The sequence below is a fragment of the Emys orbicularis genome, chromosome 14 (assembly GCF_028017835.1).
Source record: "Emys orbicularis isolate rEmyOrb1 chromosome 14, rEmyOrb1.hap1, whole genome shotgun sequence".
Classification (NCBI taxonomy): domain Eukaryota; kingdom Metazoa; phylum Chordata; order Testudines; family Emydidae; genus Emys; species Emys orbicularis.
In genome coordinates this window covers 6,570,428-6,593,632 of record NC_088696.1, presented here as the reverse complement: position 1 = coordinate 6,593,632, position 23,205 = coordinate 6,570,428, and the positions used below count along the sequence as shown (strand labels likewise).

Below are 23,205 nucleotides of genomic sequence, written 5' to 3'. Positions count from 1 at the left end.
ATATAGAACAGGCCCAGTTACCCCTGGAAACCAGAACCATGGCTCCACCCACATCCCGGGCTCTCTGTTGGTAGCGTTGCCATACCAACCAGGCTGGGCGCGCCACCTGAGCCAGGTCAGGAGCAGCTGTGCTTTTAGTGGGTCCCTCTGCAGCCAGAAGTAGGGTTATTGCTCGGTGATAGAAAGGCTGGCCCATTCCTGCAGCCATGAACATCGTCCTTTCCAGGTAAGGCGGGCCGGGGTCCAGCTGCTTGGGGGTGTCCTTTCCCTTTGTCCCCCTCCCATGGAGCCTGCCGGGGAAGAAGCTTGCAGCGAGTGGCAGGAAGCTCCCCTGAGACATACAGGGGCATTACAGTGAGTGAGGACAGCTTGTCTGGATGGACAGAGCAGCAGGCTAGGAGCGAAAAGATCTGGGTTCTCGTCCCACCTGATGTAAGCCGCTTAACTTGACCTCCGCTTTCCCCTCTGTGAAATAGGTGCAATGATACTGACCTAGCTTCGCAGGGTGGGCTCAGTTCAGCCACATTTCTGAAATGCATCAAGGTCCCCTCCAAGATTTTGCTGTACACCCCAACAATGGGAAGGAGGAGCCTGGAGATTTAAAGGCACATAGTGGGAGGTGGTCATTAATGTCACTGCAGCCCGAGGCATTCTCACAGGGAAAGCCTGCATTGCAATCAGTGGGTGTGACTGTAGCTCATGTAGATCTGCAAAGCAAACTAGCTCCGGTACCTGTGAAGCTGCAGCAGCCTGGGCTTCAGCCCAGACTGTACAAACCCACCTGGAACCAAGGGTAACTACTTGTGCAGCCAGCCCACGATGGCGCCTGCGCTGACCACAGCTTCATTGCTCTGGTATCCAAGCTAGCTAGATGAACGCTAGCTCGGGTCCATCCATTCGAGCTGCAATCCCCCCTCCCCGATGCAGTGCACACAGACCCTTATGCACAGAGCACAGTAGAAGGTGGGGGGAGGTTTGCATGGCAAGGACCTGGAGAACGGGGATATTTTAGCACAGCTGCTGTGATGTTTGGGGAACCCTGGGAAATAAACGTGAGCAATCTACAAAGCTCAGGAGCGGCCTGTAGCCGTGCAGTAGTCAATAGACTTGTAACTGGAAATTTTGCTTGTGTTCTGGTGTCCCTGAGCTGACCTACGGGCCAAGGGCCACAGCTGTCTCTGCACAACTCACCACTTTGTAGGCTCACCCCTGCAACCCACAATTTTCACGGTCACTCACACTTACAAACGGTAAACGAGACCTACACTCCTTCAATTAGCATCGTTTGGCTCTCCATGCACAAGTGACGGCGTACTAACGAGGGAAGCCGGATGTCTGAAAACACGGCCCTAAGCATTTGCATCAAGCTCGCGAGGGGCAATGAAGACGCAGCTTTGGCGAAGGGCTCTCACCTACAGCTGCAGATAGCAACCCTAAGGAGAAGTGGAGCAAGACAAACATCCTCTATATGTATCCAATGTTTAAGAATTGTGTAAAGCAGCAGCAACTTCTGGAAACTTTGCATCTGCTGGAGCTGTTAGACTATGATAACAAACATACACTGAAGTGTATTGGAGCCAGATGTTTGACAGCAGGACTAAAGCCAAGGTCCAGCCTATATGCCGGGCCTCAAGCAAGAGAACAGAAAACACTGGGTCCCTAGAGATTCCCAGGCTGCTGGAGGCAGGAGTCTGGCTGTAACTTACTTCCCCCTCCAGCACTACTGCCAAGGTGAGAGGATCTGGCAGAAAGCCTCCTTCTCCTTTCCCCACCACCACCCTGCTACCAGACCTGGCAGAGCCATGTGCCCCATGTGGTCCAGGGAGAGCTCAGGACAGGCTGCAAAGTGACCTATCACGGCGTCCCCAAAAGCACACAGCTCTCAGTAGCTTGGATGACTTCTGCTGAAGGCCACACCCCGTTAAGGTTTCACTATTAGGGACCTGTTCCTTTTTCCTAGCACACGTGAACGCAAAGGAGTGTGTTTCCAAGGCTTGAGTCACGTCAGGCAGCAGCTCCCAGGCCATGGCCCATCGCTAGCCACCCAAGCAGCCCTCTGCAGAATTAAAATGTGCAAACTAGCGCTCATCCACATCTTGGTTGTCACAATGCGTTTTGGATGAGAAATGGAAACAAAATTTTTCCATGAGTCTTGTCATGTTGGTCAAAATATTCCAGTTCTGGACAAACAATTGGAACTGAAAACTTTTCAGGTTTTTGGAAAAATTAAACATTTGACTAAAAGCCACTTAACCCCCCTCCCCTCTCCTCCCCACACACACACACACACACACACACACACACTTGCAAAAACTGAATAATGTTTGGTTTTCAGTTTTATTGAAAAACCTGAAACTCTTTAAGAGGAAATTTAGGGTGGGGGGACCAAGAAAATGTTTCCAATTCTCCACAAAATTCATTGGCATTTTTCAGCCTGCTCTAGTGGGGAGTAGCAGACAGGGACAGAGTGGATGGATCCCTGAGTCTCTCTCTCTCACACACACACTGTGGTTTGTGGAATGCAAACACTGGAGAACCTTGGGTGTACGTCTTATGGCATAGCCCACCTGGGAAGCATGGATGAGCAAGGTGTTATCGTGGAAGGAGAGCAAGGCAGAAGTTAGAGAGAAAAGGGTTGAGGAGGGCTAGGTCCCTCCTACCAATTCAGGGTGTTCCCCACAACATAACTAGTATTTCATCCAGTCCTATTTGGGCTTCCCACCATTTCCCAGGTGGACCACCGCAGCTTGGGAGAACATCCAACTGTCAGGAAATATTTCCAGATATTCAGCCTACATTTCTCCAACTTAATTCCATCATCATTAGGTTTTAATAGGGACCCCCGTCCCTTTGGATTTTGAGGGCCTCGATGTATTTACACTAAATAATTCTGCTCCTTTTGTAGGCTGTTATATCTCTCCTTCTCAGCCAAACTATGCACCTTTAAGCTCTTTCCATCTTTCCTCTTAAGTCAGTCCCTCTAGACCAGAGGTGGGCAAACTACGGTCCGCGGGACCCTCCTGCCTGGCACCTGAGCTCCTGGCCTGGGAGGCTCGCCCCCAGCCTCTCCTCTGCAGCCTCAGCTCACTGCGCCGCTGGCGCAATGCTCTGGGCGGCGGGGCTGCGAGCTCCTGGGGCAGCGGAGCTGCAGAGCCCAGCCTGACCCGGTCTCTGTGCTGCGCGGTGGCGATGGCATGGCTGTCTCCAGCCGGGCGGTGCAGCTGTAGCGCCACCAGCCACCGGTGCTCCAGGCAGCGCGGTAAGGGGGTAGGGATCGGGGAGGTTGGATAGAGGGCAGGGGAGTTCGGGGCGGTGGTCAGAGGGCGGGGGGGTGGATAGGGGTCGGGGCGGTCAGAGGGCGGGGAACGGGGGGTTGGATGGGGCAGGGTTCCCGGGGGGCAGTCAGGAATGAGAGGAGGGGTTGGATGGGGTGGCGGGGGGCAGTCAGGGGCAGGAGTTCAGGGGGTGGTCAGGGAACAGGGAGAAGGGGTGATTGATGGGGCAGGGGTCCCGGGGGGGCCATCAGGAATGAGAGGGGGGTTTGGATGGGGCGGCGGGGGGCAGGGGTTCCAGGGGCAGTCAGAGGACAGGGAGCGGGGTGTGTGCGGATGGGGCAGGGGTCCCGGGGGGGGCCGTCAGGGAACGAGGGGGGGGCAAATAGGGGGTGGGGGCCAGGCCACGACCCCCTCCCCTAACCGGCCCTCCATACAATTTCCAAAACCCAATGCGGCCCTCAGGCCAAAAAGTTTGCCCGCCCCTGCTCATTTCGCTGGCCGTGTCTTTGAACTCCCTCCAGTTTGTTGCTCTGGTCCTGCAAGGAGGAGCCCACAACTGAGTGCAGTAAAATCACACTGCAAACGTGACTGGCTACACCACACAGAAGAGACAGAAAGGCCAGGGGCAGCACTATGTTTAGTCACTTTATTCACTGCAGCAAGCCTGGGAGGGGTGGGCAGAGTCCCACCGTTGCCTAAAGCAGCAAACGCTCTCGAGAGCCAGCACTGTTTGCAAATGATTTATTTTCAACATGAGGTCGGGGGAAGGCACTTAACTACAGCTCTGAGCCTTGAGAAATGTAAGGCCCCCTGGTCTTTTGTGGCAATGAGTCAAGCTCGCATGATGGAGACCAACAGGCTTTATTAGATGATGCACAGCTGCAGCACTCTTGGCAGAGCTGCTGGGAGAACTAGACACATAGGCAGACTGCAGCTGTATCTTTCCATTAATACCGCTCTTAAAAGAATTTAGGAAGGTCTTACACTGATAGCTTGGGGATTTGGGTTTCTAGATGGGATGAAGTGGCGCGGATTTGAAGTTTATGAAAGGAGCATTCAATAATCGGCTTAAGCCCACCAGTACCGTACAGGGCAATGCAGCTGGGAGATGTGTCAAGAACGACTGTGAGCGGAGCGGAGTTTAGCACGGCTCCCAATGGCTCAAGGGGAGGCTTGTTTTTAGCTAGCCTGGAACAGTTGCTGTCTCTTGACCGTGAGGGTCTAGGTTCGAGTCTCAACGATTGTACTATGCAGATCACATACATGCCAGATGAGTCCATCCAGCCGCCCAGTGTGGGGCTCAGCTGCCCCAAAGGGCAGCCACACAATGCCAAATATCAGACCCCTAAAAGCCAGGCTACACCAAGAGGCAATTCTTCAGCCACCCAGCCTCCTTTTCATGGGTGCACTTTTGTATCTCAAATAAACTGCAGGTGCAAGTAGCAGCACTAGAGAGGCTACCTATCCTGCTAGCATGTCATCCCAGTGCTAAGAGGTGCACCCAGAATATATCTGCAGGTGCAAAATCTGCAAAATTGGCACCTCCATGTTTTTAGGTGGGTACAAACTGTACAGCAAACAGGGAGACCTGGGTGAAAGTGTATCCCCCAAGTGAGGAAACTGTGCCATGAAATGGCGCTCCCCAAACCTTGCAATAGTTTAGTCAGGGCTGCTTTTAAGGGCAGGCAAATGGGGCGGTTGCCTCGGGTGCAAACTTCCACGGGGTTCGCCATAATGCTGTGCCTCTCAGACCTTTTTTCCCACCTCAGCTGATTGGCCACCAGGGTGGGCAGGTTGCTTGTTTTTTGGGGTGGGGGTGATTTTTTTTTCCCTTGGCCACTCATGGCGGAAGGGGAAAATGGGGCACTGAAAACATTTCCCACCCTTGCCGGCAAAGCTCCTAGCATGGGGCCTGGGTTTAGCCGATCCACATTACTTTCGACAGTGCTGTGATGGACAATGGGCTGCTCTGTAATAATTTAGGACTCCTATATATTTGTTTGACTGTGATTAGGGTGTGCTGCTGGATGAAAACCTGGGGTGCATTTAAGAGGCTGACTGCACATAGGCAGGAAAGATACAGTGGCTTCAGATAGCCACCCAGCGGCTGACACGTCGGAGAGAATGCAAGGACCATTGGCTCCGTTGTCCTACTTCTGTCCACCAAAGAGAACCAAAAAGCCCAGGGATACAAGTCAGTCTCCTGAGGGAGGGGGCACTTGTCAGGGGGCTGTTCAGGGAACACCCACAGACACACACCAGGTTGCCTGAAGTGCTAGGCCATCCTGGGCTCCTCTCATAGGCTGGGCTTATTCAGACCCTTTTTCTCTTATGCTTTGCTTTATTCCTGCTCTTAAGATTAACCCTTCAGACTTTGGTCACTATGGACCTCTGCTCGTAGACTCCCGAAGGGAAGAACTGCACCTGGACCTGCTGAGAAAGCACGAGTGATCCACAGAGTGCTGTAGCCCGGGTCTTGGTCTCCAAGCGGGACAATCACGCGATTCCACCCCAGGAGAGAGAAAGGCATGAGGCCTGACACCTGAGGGGGGGAGGGGCGCTCAGATGATATGTCTACACAGAGATAAACCTATGGCACCACGTCTCAGAGCCCAGCCCAGCCCAGCGGATTCAGGCTTGCAGGGCCCGGGCTGCGGGACTAAAAACAGCAGCGTAGATGTCCGGGCTCAGGCTAGAGCCTGGGCTCTGAGACCCTCTCCCTTCATAGGCACTCAGACTGTGGGCTCCAGTGTCTACATAGCAGTTTTATAGCCCCTCAGCCGGAGCCCCACAAGGCTGAGTCAACTGACCCGGGCCAGCCACTACCATGCCACGGGTCTTTTATTGCAGCATAGACCGAGACCAGAGAGGAGACGGGCACAGCTAGCCCTGGAACCGTGACATAGTCCATTATGGAATCCCTTAAAGCCATGCTTGCCCCTGTGCTGGAACACCTCAATCACCTATCCCATAAGGCCCAGCACTGTCATGGGGAGGTCATTTTCAAAGCAAGAGAAGGCACTGTGGGATGGAGATAAGGAGATGGGATGAACTGACTCATTGGGAACCATTATGGACTGAAACAGTCAAACAGTACGGCTGGACAAAAACCCCAAATCTTGCTCCTACACATTACAACCAACTCTCGCAACTGATGCTTGTAAAATGTTTGGGACAGCTTTTGGGTCTAGTTGCAAGCTCAAGACATTCTGAACAGCAGCATCTGACACAGGGCCCGGATGTGACCTCCTACTGGGAAACTGCTCCAGCTGTGTCGAAGGCAGTCTCCACAAATGGCCCAACATTTCAAGTGTACAGTTGTCACTGTAGGCTCTTGGGTAACAAACCCTTCAGCCTGATTTATTGAATTTCTGACTTGGGTTGTTCTTTTTGTGGTTGACCAACAATAGACACCTGAGACCCAAGCGCGCGCGCGTGTGTGTGTGTACACTGAGCAGTCAGGTGCACAGTTCTCCAATCTGTGCATGCAAATGCCCCATTCCATACATACAAAGGTGGGGTTCTGATGCACACACAAGAGAAATCCTGCAAAACTCTGGGCTCAAGTTTCTAAAGTCGGGTCATACCAGCATTGATGGTGAACTAACCCAACATGCGGCTCGTCTCTTCCCTACCCAGAGATAGCCAAGTGAGGATCATGGAGAACACAGTAGCCAACGCAGAGAAATATTTTGGCCAGTTCTGCACGCTGATGGCCTCCTACGCCAGGAAGACAGCCAAGCTGCGGGACAAGTCAGATCTCCTGGTGAAGCAGCTCATCGACTATGCGAACACTGAGAACCCTGAACTGCGAAGCACCATGAAGAACTTTGCTGAGGAGCTGGCCAAAGTGCAGGACTACAGGCAGGCAGAGGTAAGGAGCTGCCTAGCCCCCGCAACACTGACTATGCCAGGAGTGTGATCACAGCTAGGGAGGCACAATCTGACCATAGTCATGGGACTTCACGTTGAGGGAGCAATGGACCTGTATGTCAGCAATACAGGAAACAGTAAATATTTCACTGTCTGTCGATATACTGTGCTAGTGTAACCCACACACCGTCTGGGTGTGGTGGTCTGTCCCATCTAGTGGCACCGAGACCACTTAGAGATTAAGGAGTCTGCTCTACAGCCTTAGAGCACGTGGCTTTTAGCTCATGCAGTAGAGCAGGGGTGGCCAACCTGAGCCTGAGAAGGAGCCAGAATTTACCAATGTACATTGCCAAAGAGCCACAGTAATACGTCAACCGCCTCCGGATCAGCTCGCCCCCTCCCCCCCGCTCCCAGCGCCTCCCACCCACCGGCAGCCCCACCGATCAGCGCCTCCTTCTCCCAATCAGCTGTTTCATGGGGTGCAGGAGACACTGGGGGGGAGGAGCGAGGGCATAGCAGGCTCAGGGCAGGGGGTGGGAAGGGGTGGAGGGGGGCAGAGCCTGTGGCAGAGCCAGGGGTTGAACAGTGAGCACCCCCCCAGCACATTGGAAAGTTGGTGCCTGTAGCTCCAGCCCGGGAGTCGGTGCCTATACAAGGAGCTGCATATTAACTTCTGAAGAGCCGCATGTGGCTCCGGAGCCACAGGTTGGCCACCCCTGCAGTAGAGGCTCACACACTAAGCTCCAGAGGTCCCAGATTCGATCCTGCCCGCCGACAACCGGGGTCTGTCATTGTTACACTAGCAACTAGTGTCCTGTCCTAGGATGGCCGGGCTCATTGACGCTTTCACTGTTCAGTGGCTGAGGGTGTTGATCTGTGCAGTCTTCCTGGTCCTTTCCAGCCTGGAAGGGAGGAACCAAGCTAAGAAGGAAGAACTTTAGGGGTGAATCTATCCCTTATCCAAGCTGACAAGCTCTGCGTCATCCCCCAATTTCTGCTTGAGGAGATTATGGGACATTCTTTGGTTACTATTTGGGGAGGATTCACCCGCTTCCATATCTCGCTGTGCCTTTTGCATTAGGGAAGTGGCAGTGGGTTAGAGGGCCTTTCACCTCTCAGGTGTCTGGTTCGAATCCAGCTCCGGTCAGCAGCATTTTAGTGTTGCCATCTGATGGATGTTCAGGGGCCTGCACGGAACATGTCCATGGCTGCCTGTTTTGAGGTCCCTGCTGTAATTGGCGGTGTCGACAGAGCAAGGACTGAATGATCTGGATCCCTTGAGATGATGACAGAGCAGAGGGCAATTGCAGTGCCATTGCTTGGTGACTAGAGGCTATCAGCCAGCCCTGTTTGTACCGAGTACATTATATCCCCGCCGTACTGCATGTGTGACTTTCCCCTTTAGGTGGAGAGACTGGAAACGAAGGTTGTGGAGCCACTGAAACGGTACGGAGTCCAGCTCAAGCAGACACAGGTAAGTGCCGTATCGTGGTAACCCTGCCACATCCCGTAGCCAGCCGGCCGCGCCAGCCTTGTAACAAACGCACGTATCTCATCTCCTAGGCAGAGATCAAGAGGTTCAACAAAGTCCGAAACAATGAGATAAAGCAACTGGAGAAACTGGAGAGACTGCGGCAGAAGTCACCCTCAGACCGACACACCCTCGTATCCTTTATGCCACGTTACAAAACCTGAGAGGCGCAGAGTTAGCACTTGGTTAGGCAGCCTGCGGCACTGGCTGATCAGTAACACAGAGGTAGGAAGTCAGGGCTCAGCGGCTTATGTTTCATTGTGGTTTCTTCCGAACGTTCCACAGAATCTGTTGGAAACCGACCTGCGTCAGGAAACCACCCACCCCAGTAAGGGAAAACCCAGACTGTTGTAAACTAACCACAGGCTTCCCTGGGAACTAGCCAGAGCTCAGAGAAACGAGACGCATGCAATGGGATTGCGGGACAGGTGATGAGCCGCCAATTCCACCTCCCCCCAACCACTTCCTTATCAAGCTGCAGACGTGAAAGGGGAGATTTCACACGTGCTACATTTTGACACCAATCTGGTCACACGCATCTCAAATTTGTTCCCAGGCCCACGTTCTGCACATAAATCTTGGAGGGCTCAGCTGCTAACTACTCTAAGTGCTTCCCCATATCAGCCCTCACTGAATGGTGTGTGAATGGGAAATAGGGTAATGTTCCTTTCCAAAATATCCCTCCTCCCCCCCCCCAACCAGGGAAACGCACCTTATTATATTGTTTGCTGTAGCTATGTTGGTCCCAGGATATGAGAAAGGTAAGGCAGGTGAGGCAATACTTTTTATTGGGCCAACTTCTGTTGGTGGAACAAGTGGAACAAGCTTTCAAGCTACACAGAGCTCTTTCCCAGGTCTGGAGAAGACAGCCAGAATGTCTCAACTAAACGCAAGGAGGGTCAGTTTGTAACCCGGATCTGAAGAACAGCTCTGTGCCAGCTCGAAGACTTGTCCCTGCTCCTGACAGAAGTTGTTGCAATAAAAGATATTACCTCACCCACCTTGTCTCTCTCATGTTATGTCAGACTTTCTGGGTGAGACACCTTTTCAAAGGGATCATCGCCACAGCTCAAGAGATTTCCCTCTGCATGGCAGAAATATTTTAAACAAGTAACCCCTTCCGCAGCTTTTCCAAAGAAGTCAATTCTCAGCTGAAAGTCCCAAAGATCCTCAAGGGGGAAAGAAGTAGTTGGATATCTTTGTGTAGGCCCAGCTTCTCTGGAAACAAAACACTGCATCCAGGGACTAGCATGGGCTCTCCCCAGAAGGGTTGGATGTCACTCTCTCTTGTAGATTCACAGCAGTACCATGCTGATTGGGGACCACACGGCCCCCCAGCTCAGCTTCCTACACGGGGCAACATAAAGGCTCACGCTCCCCTAGGGTCCTGTCCCCTGGTCCCCACTAAGCCCCCACTTCGGACTAAGGTATGCAAATTCGAAGTACCTTAGTCCGAACTTACCGCGGGTCCAGACGCGGCAGGCAGGCTCCCCCGTCGATGCTGCGTACTCCTCTCGCCGAGCTGGAGTAGCGGCGTCGACGGCGAGCACTTCCGGGATCGATCCCAGAACATCGATTGCCTGCCGCCGGACCCTCCGGTAAGTGTAGACGTACACGTCCCTGGTGCAAAAAGCCTGGTGCCTGGTGCAAAAAGCACTCAGGTTTGTGCTCCTCATTTGCACACGCACAGAGTTGCTTGACACTTTTTGAATTTCAATGCCATTTTTCATGGGGGGGGGGGGAGAGAAAGGGGGGAAATCAAATTTCAGTGCAAAACCTGGCAGATTTTCAACTCTATTTTTCCATGAACGTTTGTGGGTTTTCCACCTGCTACAGAGGTAGCTGGAGGTTTGTGAGTTTCCCAAAAAAACTCATTGACATTTTTTTTGGGGGGAGGGGGAGGACAGTAAAAATTAAAAAAAAAAAAAAAGGTCATGATTTTGACTGGTTTCTCTACCAGCTCTGTAGGTGCTTTAAGGGCAAGAGCTCCTACAAAGCAATTGTTTGCACTGACAGGTAGCCTCCCTCCACTGAGATCACTCCCTATGTGGCAATATTTGGGTGACCATATTTCCCAAAGGGAAAACAGGACACCGTGTGGGGCTAACCCAGGCTCCCTCTCCCCCCCCCCCCCGCTGTGAGGCTGGGGTTGCTGAAACCATGACTGTCCCCCCCCCACAAGGCTTGGGTCCCTGGAACCCTGCCTGCCCCCCGTGTGAGGCTGGGTTCGCTGGAACCCTGCCCCGCCCCACAAGAGGCTGGGGTTGCAGGAATCTTACCTGCCCCTCTCCCCCGCAAGAGGCAGCTGCTGTTCGCTGCAGCCTTGGCTTGTTGCTCCCGCTCCCCGTGTGAGCCCTCCCTCCTCCCCCCCTCCACAAGGGGTGGGCATCTCCACTCACCCTCGCCCCACAAATTCCCCCACACCGCACCCCACTTTTTTGACAAACGTGAGCATTTGTCCCGTTTGCTCTTGCCAACTGATCCAATTGCCAAGAGTAAAAACAGGACAAATGCCCACTACTGCCAAAAAAAGTTGGGACAGCCGGGACAGGGCTTAAAAAAGGGACTGTCCCAGCCAAAACGGGACGTATGGGCACCTTAGGCAATAAGTTGTTGTGTTCCTTCTGGCCGGGTTGATACGCTGGTCCGACTGGCACTATTTCAAAGGCACAGGCAAAGCTCGGCCTCTGTTTTATAGGGTGAGTAATTGTCATGTTTGCCCCAGGGTGAAAATCCTCTTTCAGATATGCAATCAGGGCAGTCAGTATAAGAACACAAGATTCCTTCCTGCCCACAAGGATCTGACTAGAACTGCTCAGTTCAGAGTGTTATTCTGGGCTCAGCCGCTCACACAGACACCAGCACAAGGATCAGTGTGTCTATAAACTCTCCCCATCTCATCAGATTGTTCCTTGACTATTGCTGTCAGTCCCAGGTAAGCACAAATTCCTCTGGGCATAATATTTGTCCTGTGCCCAAGATCTAATTTCAAGCAATGGACAGTAAAAGATTGTCAGGATAAAGCACAGGTGAGTGCTAAAGAGACACGCTCGACCCAGGGCAGGACAGAACATTCTTAACCCCTCCCCTCCTTGTGGTATTTATAACACAGCATGGTGTGCAGTCAAGACCCAATTCTTTCCAGTAGCACCAGGAACTGGAATCCGGCTTTTTCTCCCATCCTGGGTTGTATTGTCGGTTTAAGCTGTAAGCGCACTGGAGCAAGGACTCTCTCTTACTGGTCAAAAGTTCTCTGTGAAAACAGGTTTTTTGATGGAAAATTGGGTTTTCAGTTACACCACATTTTTGGTGAAGTGTCTGCTTTCTGCAGAAAATTTAGACTTTGTCAAAACAATCAAAAACGTTTTGGCTGAAAATTTTCAGGGTTTTTTGTTTTGTTTTGTTTTAAAGATGAAAAGTCAAAATTCCCCCCCCCCCATCAATATTGCAACCACCTCCCCTCTTCCCACAAACGTGCAGAGCCTAGCACAATGGCACCTGATCTCAGCTGGCGCTGCTAGTAGGGATTCATTTATCATGTACCCTGTTTAGACCAGCGCCATTGACGTCAGTGGATTGAAACCAGCGGGAGAGGAGAATTGGGCCTGAGGTCTCAGCAGGAATGCGCAGTGGACACATTAGCCCTGAGTTGCCCCTGTGTACTCAGTAGTGTGTGCAGCATGACCGTAAAGGGTTAACAGTTGGATGCATCGCCTGCCAGGGCTGGGTGGATGCTTACCCTACAGTTTTGTATTCAAAGGAGAAAAAAAGAATGACTGAGCACCACAAAGCGTTGAAATCCACCCACCCTGCCAGCCAGCTTTTTCCCTACCTGAAATCCCCCCACTAATGCAGGCTTTATTTCACCTCCCAGCTGCTTTTCTTATCAACACACTGATGCGCCATGCTCCGCTGGTCCAGATTTTACGCCACATGTTTAGTACCTGAAATAGCCCTGGCATAAGTCTCATCCATTTTCCTGTAATGACATTCAGCGCTGATGGATTCGCTCCTTTCCTCCTCTCTCTCTAGCTGCAGGAGGGATGTCGTGCAAGCTATAGAACCTTTTGTACTGGAAGGGAAAATCATGGTAGGGCTCCCTGAGGGTGTCTGCCACCATGGAGATGCATCTAACCCCCCTCAACATGCCCACAAGAAACTTCCTTCTGATTGCATATTCTGCACTTTCCAGCCACCTCCCTCGCCTAGAGGAACCACCACTGGATAGTTTATAACACTTAGTTCTCACATAGGGCTTTTCCACTGTAGATCTCAAAGTACTTTACCAAAGAAAGTCAGTCTCATTATCCCCATATTACAAACTGAAACAACTCAGGGAAACTGAGGCACAAAGAAGGGGGGAAGTGACTTGACCAAGATCACACAGCAAGTCAGTGACAGACCAGGAAGAGAACCCAGGTGTCCTGACGCTCAGTCTCCAGCTTTAGCAACTAGCTCAGCATTCAGAAGGAAGATGTAACCTATCCTAGGAATAGAAAAGGAAGACCTGACTCCTGATGCCCTGACCCCTCCATAGATATTGTCAGTTCAGGACCCAATAGCACCCCATAAGAAGCTTTAAGAAACATACTAACTAGAAGCAACCCTGCTGCTGTAAGAGCAAATATTCTCTGCATTGTATTTCTGTAGCTTAATTTACGTTGACTAAGGATACACGCATGAGGCCAGGTGTCAGCTCCTTACAAGCAGAATTCAAGGCTTACTCAGCAGGTGGGCTTATGAATGTGCAAGAACAAACTGGGCTCCACATTCACCCCTGGCACCCATCTGGTCATGTGCATGTGCAAACGTGTCAACTCGGGTGCCTGGGTGTGGTCAGTGCACACACAAAACAGGTCTCTACTTTTTAAAATTCAGGCCCTATGTCTATCTGCACCTTCTGTTTGTTCCCCATCTGAAGAGGGAAACGACTGCAAAGTCATATACAGAGAATTAGGGGGAAATCATAGGCAGACGAGGAATAAGCAGTGGGAGCAGATGAACTCTTAGAAAACTAAGATCCTACGGTCACGTTAAACCCCCGGCTGATAAAAATCACAGGGAGGAGACACATACAGAACATATATGCCATATAGGCTGAATTGGTTCTCAAGGAAAAGGGCCAGGTAAACCCCTGCTGTCACTCTGCCAGTTTCAGTGGAGCTCCCTAGGGATGAATTTGGCCTAGATCTCGCAAAGGTTTTCATAGGGCTTTACGCTTATGAAACTATAACCACAATAAGGCATGTTGGGCCATGGGTCTGTTCCCCCATGAAGCATGCATGCCCTACTGCCCTCTGCTGGATAATGTCAGGCCTGTTAAAAAGCACGCACATATATCACCACCAAATGGTGAAACAGAACAGGGATCTAAGCAGGTGTATACATCAGAGAGAGATCACGTCCGCCCCAGTGTGGCTGCAGCCCCAGGAGACAGACACTGGGTGAGTTTCAAAAGAAACCATTTACCTGATCGTGCAATGGGAACCTAAAAGGTTTCCTGTTCTGCACCCCGTGCTCAACCAAAGCAAGCCAGCGTCAGACCCAGGGGAGTTTGGATTCTGTGATGGATGCAGGATCGGGCCCTTGAACACAATATTGGACCGAGGCATTTACACGGCAGTAAGGCGAACACTTCCTTTCTAAGGTTGCTCATTGTAAGCCCAAACATTGCTCCACAAGCATTAATCCCAGGGCTGCTTTATAACGAGGGTTTACCAGGGCACGGTCATTCCCCCAACCACCTCCACACTGGGACAGGGAGGCTTATGGATTTGACGGATGGGGGAGCTTGCACAGTAACCATGTCTGGGTCTCATTACTGGTCCCGGTGCTGCAGTTCCTCTGGCCTGTCTACCCACCTTAGGGCTCTAATGCTCCCCATTACCAGAGTATCTGAGCACTTCACAATCTTGAATGTATTTATCCTCACAACCCCCTGGGAGGTAGGGCGGTGCTATTGTCCCCACTGTACAGATGGGGAACTGAGGCACAGAGAAGATAGAGGACGTGCCCAAGGTCTCAGGAAGTCTGTGGCACAGCAGGGAAGTGCACCCTGGTTTCCTAGGCTTGTGCCCTAACCGCTGGACCATGCTTCCTCTCTGAAGGCCCAGTCTTGTAATTCTATACACTGCTCCCACCGAGCTGCCTTTGCTCCCCGACGCCCATGCAGTTAACCCCTTCTGGAGCTGAAGGAACAGCGTAGGCACCATATGATGCTGTGCTTCCCTTGGGATTTTTCTCAGGCTGAGTCAAATGTGCACAAAGCCTCAGTAGACGCCAGCCGCACCACCCAGCAGCTCGAGGAAACCATCGACGAGTTCCAGAAACAGAAACTGAAAGACATCCAGGTAAAGTGTGCTGTGAAGGGTTCAGAAAAGAGCTACAAGAAAAATTCAAGGTCTGAGAAACCTGCCCTACAGTGAAAGACTAAATCTATGTAGCTTCTCAAAGAGAAGGTTCAGAGCAGACAGAGCAAAGAGCCGTCTTCTATCAATCAGACAAAGGCATAGCAAGATCTTGTGACTACAAGTTGACGTTAGGTAAATTCAGACTAGAAATAAGTTGCATGTTTTTTCTAAACTCTGAGGGTAATTTTAACCATGGGAACACATTAGCTAGGAATGTGGTCAATTCTCCATCCCTTGAAGCCTTTAAATCAAGACCGGACATTTCTTTCTGAAAGATTTGCTCTGGCTCAGACAGAAGTGCTGGCTTTGGCGCAGGAATCTCTGGGTGAGGTTCTCTGGCCTGCGTTACAGGAGGTCAGACTAGAAGATGATCACAATGGTCCCTTGTCTTAAAAATCCCTATGTTCCCCCGGGTCTCATCTGGCTCTGTTTGATCTGGGGAATAAAGGCTTTTAGGAGCAGTTTTGACTGTACAGCGACCATACTTTGGAGTTGGGGTTCATTCCTCCTCATTTCCCCACCCGTTTCCTTTCTAGTCTCTCACTGCAGCCACCATCCATATGGTCAAAGCAAAGCAAATGGAACTGCCTCCAGAGCCCCATGATGCCACTCCTTAACTGGCCAAAGGGGGCGCCCTTAAGTGCCGTCAATGCTGGGGAAGAGGGCAGGTACTTGGTGCTTTCAGTACATGACTCGTCTTTCAAGGGGTTTTGATAATTAGGAGCAGGAAAGGGCTGGCCCATGTTACACCCCACCCCCACATTCCTTTCTTGCAGAAGATTTTCTCGGACTTTGTCACCATCGAGATGGTTTTCCACGCCAAGGCCCTCGAGGTCTATTCCAGCGCCTTCCAGAATCTGGACGATTATGACTTCGAAAGAGATATGGAGGTATGCGGGTTGGAAACACACCATTCTATTAGAACACTTGTACAGCCATGTCGATCGGCAGAGCTTAAAACATGTTGCCAACAGTAAAGGAATCCCTAACACCTCTTAGAAGTAGGTATCATCATCCCCAATATACAGATGGGGAAACCGAGGCACAGGGCAGTGACATGACTTGTGACCTTGGATGATAAGTCTGTGGAAGAGAACCCAGGAGTCCTGAATCCCAGCCCCAGCTTTGGCCACTGGATCAACACTCACTAGATCAGATGTAACCTCCCCCCACCCGCCCAGCCTGAGTACAGCACATCACTCATGGGCATGTTTTATTCACAAGGAGATAACATTTTAATGAGCAATTTGTATGTCTGAGGCACCTGTAATTTTCCATCACACGGGATCATCTCAGATAAAAAAGCCTCATCAAGTCCATCCCTCTACAAGAAGATACACCCCACATTAACCCAGTACAATGCCGGCTCTGCATGGCACACTTCTGGCCTAACCCAGGGGATGCTTAGTGGCCGATTGTGCCCAGCCTGTAAGCAGGCGCGCAGGGCACAAGGCACCTTCCCCTTCGTGCGGGCACCATGCACAGATGCAGCAAGGACTGCTCACTGCTAGCAACCCCCGGGTTGCTAGCCACTATGAAGGAGCCAAGGTCATGGTCTGACCCCAGCCAGCAATGGAGGGAAGAGCACACAGCTTCTTAAGGGCTAGTGGCAAGTGCCCACCCCCGATGCAAGCCAATGCCTTTGGTTTGATTAAATCAAGCTGAGTTTGCCAACTCTCTCTCCCAGCTGTTTTGCATCTGCTCCCGATTTAGTCCTGTGTGCTAGTTATACCTACAGCAGCTAGGGAAGTCCCAGAAACCGAGCTCACACAGCTCCCTTGGCTAGCTTGCGTTTATTCACCACTATTACGCGGGAGATACCCGCGCACATGCCAGGTCTTCGTCTACAGCTGACATTGACCCTCACCATTGGTGTGTCGCCTTGCTAGGATTTCAGAGCGAAGATCCACATTGCTTCTGGAAATTACGATGCCAGGCCAATGAGCACCACACATCCTTCCTCCACCCTGCCATGGTCCGCCAACAGCCAGGTGAGAGAGACGCAGCAACACGGTTGTGTCCTATTAGGATTTTGGCCTTGGATTAGAGCCCGAGGCCGCCCCCCCATCCCAGTGCTCAAAGAAAGTAAATTCAAACCACTCGGGGGGTGGGGGGGAGAAGTGACCCCTGAAGAGGAGAGCGGCTGTCACCACTTCCAAAGCTGAGCTCATGGAGATTGAAGGGGGCCAAAGTGCCACCCACTTACTCCCAGACTAACATTGGAGTCATTGCTGATTGGCTGTTTTCTCTAGCTGTCTCCCTCCCTCGCAGTCTCTTCCCTCCTTCCCTGCCCCCCTACTCCTTCCCTTTTCTTTCCGTTTAGCTGAGCCCCTCCTAGCTCAGACTCTAGCACCAGAAGGAACCATCATGACCATCTAGTCTGGCCTCCTGCGCATCGCAGGCCACAGAACCTAACACCCCCCCTCCCACACTTCTATGGTAGCCCCTAACCTCTGGCTGAGTTACTGAAAGTCCTCAAATCTTGGTTTAAAGACATCAAGTTACAGAGAATTCACCATTTCCTCTAGTTTAAACCTGCAAGTGACCCCTGCCCCAAGCTTCAAAGGAAGGCAAAAAACCTAGGATGTCTGCCAATGTGACCTAGGGGGAGATTCCTTCCCAATTATGGCAATCTGTTAGACCTTGAACATGTGAGCAAGACCCACCAGCCAGACACCTACGAAAGAATTCTCTGTAGTAACTCAGAGCCCTCCCCATCTAGTGTCCCATCTCCAGCTGTTGGAAATATTTGATGATAGCAGTCACGGATGGGCCACGTGCCATTGTAGGCAATTGCAACATAAACTTATCAAGGTCAGTCTTAAAACAGGTTAGTTTTTTTGCCCCCACTACCTCTTTGGAAGGTTGTTCCACAACTTCACTCCTCTGATGCTTAGAAACCTTTGTCTAATTTCAAGCCTACATTTATTGATGGCCCGTTTATATCCATTTGTTCTTGTGCCAACATTGGCCCTTAACTTAAACAACTCCTCTCCCTCCCTGGTGTTTATCCCTTGGATGTATTTGTAGACAGCAGTCAGATCTCCTCTCAGCTTTTCTTTTGTTAGGCTAAACAAGCCAAGCTTCTTAAGTCTCCTCTCATAAGGCAGGTTCCCCATTCCTCTGATCATCCTAGTAGCCCTTCTCTGCTACTCCTCCCCTCCCCCCAAAAATAATCGTGGCATTAACGTGACATTTGTCATTACATTGCTCACTGTACTTGTGTGTTCTACCCCTTCCCCCAACCTCTGTCTGTCTTGTCTCTCTAGTTCGTCAGCCCTTCTGGCAGGGAACTTCTCCTGTTCTGTGTTTGGGCAGCACCTAGCACAATGGGGCCTGTTCTTGGTTGGTCCTTGGGCACTACGCAGTAAACATAGTTAATAACAACAGTGTACCCAGTTATGGAGTATTTGGCCCAAGGAGCCCAGCTGAACAGTATTTGGGGAACTGGCATAAATTAGGCTCCTTTTAGAACCGATTTTGAAAGTTACAAATAAGGAGGAAGGACATTAAACAGCTCCTGCCTTGTTTACCAAAATATAAACCATCTGCTATTAAAAAGCACCAAGACAAGCATCTTGGCATATGACGATCAGGAAATGTCACACAGTGAAAAAGGTCCAGGAAATGTAAACAAATACTTAACATATACATGCTGAGAAAATATTATTTTGTAGCAAAACCATGAGCAACTAAGAACTTCACTGGGGTCACTAAGCTGTGGAGACATTTGGGGTTCTTTTATCTAGCTAAACCCCAAACTTGTCCAAGTTCAACCCAGCCCATTTGACAAAGCTCTAGCTATGATCAGAGATTGGCCTGCTCATGATATTTGGAATCGCAGTTTTTCTTGAATGGGAAACATTTATTAAGACAAAAACAGATTCCTACACAGCTCAAGTTCCAGCATGGATTGCTTTTGTTTACCAGGGCCTACACCCTGGCTAGAAGTCTGTGCAGCACAGAGTCAGATAGCGGCTGGATCATGTAACTAAGTAAATACAGCACTGTAGGCCCAAGTATCAAAGTTCACATTCAGATCTAAGTTTCCCCAAAGTCTGAGGGGTGTTTTAGATCTGGGGTTTTCACTTAGGTCCCCTCTTACTGGTAGCCTGAAAGTCAGATTTCAGGCTCACTGGTGCAATTCTGGAGTAACCTCACTAAAGGAAACCAATAGCAGAATAGAGGAGATCAGAGATCAAAATGGTAGGCTGCATAATGGCTTTCTACATCTTCATTTCTAGAGCGTTCGGAGCACTCTACAGAGGCAAGAAGACAGTGAAGAAGACTCTGAAGAGAACATAGTGCAGGATTTCAGCAATCCAGAATATGCACAGATTAGACGGTAGTTGGACAGTGGGATTAACCAGCCACACTCATGAGAGCTGGATGTATTTATTCCTAATTCCACTGTATCTACCCTTATTGAACCTTAGATTTTCCGTGAATGCAAGGAACTCCCAATGAGGTTCTTAAGCCATTTGGAGCCTATGTAAATGCATTGTTCCCAAGCACTGAGGTGGCTCTAATTCGGAGACTGATTCTTAGTACTAGAGGGGAACCAAAAGGCTTATTTGCAAGTTGAACATCCTCTGGGAAAGCATGCGGGGTGGACTGTCTGTTGGCATTACTCTGTGTTATTACAAACCAGCAACAGACTTCAGGTTACATGACATCGTGCATGTACATCATGCACTGAACGAGTGAGTTCCATATGAACAAACAAAACCCGCTGGCTGAAGTTTGGGAAAGCAAACTTGTACCCAACTCCCAGGAACAGTATCCTCTGAGGGATGCATCTCCCACAACTGGGTGGGATTTCTGAAGAAACAAAACCTTCATCTATCTACTCAAAATAGCCACTTTAAAGGCAGGTATGAATCTCTCACCAATAAGATGTGTAAGAATCACAGCTCACTTCCAACTAACGTATGTCGTCTTCTTTACGGAGTTCTGTCTATAAGTCTTTCCAATGGGCACATCCCAGTAGCATGCAGGATACCAATGTTACACTGTAGGATATTGACGATGTCAGAAGTATAATTGCATTTTCCCACTACTTTAATTTTACCTACTGATTAATTAAGAGTGTAAATATGGTTAGCTCAGTGGGCGTTACCATGTAGTTGTCAGTCATTCTCTCTTTGCCGCAATTGGCTATTTCCATGTGACATAATAAACAGTCGTTTTATTTGTGCCCTCATTTATTTTAGTGTGGGTGAAAGGTACCAGATTGCTGGCCCTGGAGAATGAAGGCCTCTGGGTATCTCCAAAGCAGCTACAGCTTGGGCAGCATCAGTGCAAGTTTTTCCTCATGTGCCCACCAGCATTCTCCAGCCCTGAGTCCTGTCTCAATGGCCTAGTCAGTCCTTGGCCTCTCTCCTGCGACTGCTAGCTAGGGGGCCAATTACTGTCCACTGTTGGGGTGTTTTTTCTGACAAGGACCTCTGTCAACTAGGAACTGGACTGAGACCATCACCACCACCACCCTAGGTGCTGTACTGACATTTAATTCAATGCATGCTTTTTCTTTACTGTTTGCCCCAAACTAAACTTCTGATGTAATCCTAAAAACAACAACTACCACCCCCACCTCAGGAGACTGAGAATCTAGTAGTCAACGCAGGCGATTGAGAGATTTGAGAAAGCAGAGAAAAGCATCACAAGGACCCAGGGCCGGTGCTACCATTAAGGCGAACTAGGCAGCTGCCTAGGGCGCCAAGATTTGGGGGCGCCAAAAAGCAGTGCCCCCAATTTCCCCCCACAGCAGCTCCCCACCCCCCTGGCTCGGGGAGCCGTGCGGCAGCTCCCCACCCCAGCTCACCTCTGCTCCGCCTCCTCCCCGAGCACGCCGCCCCCGCTCTAATTCTCCTCCCCTCCCAGGCTTGCAGCGCCAAACAGCTGATTGGCGCCGCAAGCCTGGGAGGCAGGAGAAGTGGAGCGGCGACCGCGCGCTTGGGGAGGGGGCGTAGCAGAGATGAGCTGGGGTGGGGAGCTGCCGCACGGCTCCCCGGGTCGGGGGGGTGGGGAGCTGCCACTAGGGAGGTGCCTCAAGACGCGGGGGGGGGGGGGAGCTGCCGCAGGGCTGGGGGTGGGGGGGGCGCAAGGTGGAAGTTTCGCCTAGGGCGCGAAACTTCCTTGCACCGGCCCTGCAAGGACCAATGGCTGGAAGCCAAAAACAAGTTCTAGTTAGACATAAGGAACAAACTCTGAAGGGAAAGGATGGATTCTCCATCTCTTGGAATCATCAGATCCAGCCTGGATGTCTTTCGGAGAGAGAGGCTTTCGTCAGCCACAAGTGACTAGGCTCAATACAGCAGCAGCTGGATGAAGTTCTCTGCCCTGATCTGTGCAGGAGGTCAGACTTAGATCAGGGGCTCTCAAACTGTGGGTCAGGACCCCATTTTAATGGGGTCACCAAGGCTGGTGTTAGACTTTGTTGGGGTCCAGGGCCGAAGCCCAAGCCCCACCACCCACGGCTAAGGTTATGTGCCCCCACCCAGAGCAGAAGCCCTTGGGCTTCAGCTTTGGCCCCCTCCCCACCCGGGGTGGTGGGGCTTTGGTGGGCTCAGACTTCAGTCCCCCCTCCTGGGGTCATGTAGTAATTTTTGTTGTCAGAAGAGGGTCACGGTGCCATGAAGTTTGAGAACCGCTGGACTAGACGATCGAATAGTCCCTTCTGGCCTTATGATATACAAATCTATGCATTCAGTTGGAGATACTTTTCAATTTGCCTCTTTTCTGACTTTTGTAAACATTGTAATAAAACACCCGGGGAAGCAGCAATTGTCCTGTAGCAGGCCAACCTGTGAGACAAAGGGAGGGTGTGTCATAAGGGGAGGCTGATGGGACCAAGCTGCTGTACGTTATTCCAGTTTAAATCCCCTTTGTGCTTGTCCATTGGTACAGCTGGTAGAAAGCTGGTGTTTACATACGCTGGCTGTAGCCATCTCTCTCTCTCCTACCTTTCCAGTCCCCTAAGACAGAACCCTCCTTTTTCCCCTATCCCCCCCTCACTGCGTCTAGCCCGGGCAACACCATGAGCTAAACATCCACAGGGCTTATTGCAGAGCAGCTGGAAGCCATCCCCACTGCCTGGTCAAAGGCCACAGGCTTTGCAGCACTCCCCTGGCCTGCGTGACTGACTCTGGGTGGACTACCCACCGGGCAGGCCCAGGCGAGTGTTTGTGATGGAGTCAGTGCCACCTGGGCTCAGAGCAGTACCAGGTTTACCATGGCGCCATGGAGCCGGCCCCACCCACCACTTGCTCCTCTCGGCCTGCCCGTCGACCGAGGGCTCCTCTCCGCCCCCTGGCTGCACTTGCCAGCTCCTCTCTGCCCCCCTGGCTGGACCACAGTGCACCTCTGGCTCTGGGCAGTCTCTGCTTCCCACCACCTGTGGGGCCCTGCCTGTCTCCCCAGAGCCACCTGGGACTGGTGCTAAAGTAACAGCAAGTGTGAAAAATCGGGACAGGGAGTGGGGGGTAATAGGAGCCTGTATAAGAAAAAGACCCCAAAATCGGGACTGTCCCTATAAAATCGGGACATCTGGTCACTCTAACTGGTGCAGAAGCCTGGCCAATCTCGGCCAGGTTGGGGGGGGGCTTGGATGGGCCCCCTCCAGGCAAGTGGATCCTGAGGGAGCCCAGCCAGGGCAGGCCATGGCCTGGCTGATTGCACCACTTGCGAGGGCTGGAGTGATTCCCAGGCCCGGGTCATCCTGGCAGACACAGTTGCCTCCCAGCAGGGCTGGTGAGTGTGGCTAGGAGGCAGGGAGTGGGTCTCTGGTGGGGGTGCTGGGCAGTTGTGGTGGGGCTGTGGGCAGGGGGCACTGGGCAGGAGTGGTGTTGTGCAGGGCACTGTGCATTTGTGGGGGCGGGTCATGGGGGGCAGTGGGCATCGTGGGTCCAGCAGGGCTCTGGCAATAGGGAGTCAGGGGGGTGTTGGGCAGGGGGACTGTGTGGCGCAGCATTGGCCCGCCCCCGAGGAGAAGGGGCATGCTGGCAGCACAGGGCCGGGCAGTTGCCAGATGCACAGTGACCCGCCAGTTTGTAACTAGTGCCCTCGCACTGGGGCCTGCCAGTTTGTAACTAGTGCCCTCGCACTGGGGCCTGCC

The 23,205-nt window shown here is 51.6% G+C and overlaps 1 protein-coding gene across 1 annotated transcript; it reads left to right on the top strand.

Annotated features, from left to right (window-relative positions):
• Positions 1-206: 206 nt before the first annotated feature.
• Positions 207-19,438, top strand: CIBAR2 (CBY1 interacting BAR domain containing 2). Its single transcript, XM_065416752.1, has 9 exons — positions 207-226; positions 6,915-7,149; positions 8,554-8,622; positions 8,712-8,813; positions 11,609-11,614; positions 14,925-15,029; positions 15,866-15,979; positions 16,979-17,080; positions 19,334-19,438. Exons 1-9 carry the CDS (start codon positions 207-209, stop codon positions 19,436-19,438), a joined length of 858 nt encoding a protein of 285 aa, XP_065272824.1.
• The last annotated feature ends 3,767 nt before the right edge of the window (positions 19,439-23,205 follow it).

Bases quoted from the DNA above. Each gene is read 5' to 3' on its own strand.
- CIBAR2 (XM_065416752.1), top strand. From the start codon at position 207: ATGAACATCGTCCTTTCCAG. The intron at 7,150-8,553 runs GTAAGGAGCTGC...TTTCCCCTTTAG, and splicing joins AGGACTACAGGCAGGCAGAG to GTGGAGAGACTGGAAACGAA. The intron at 8,623-8,711 runs GTAAGTGCCGTA...CTCATCTCCTAG, and splicing joins TCCAGCTCAAGCAGACACAG to GCAGAGATCAAGAGGTTCAA.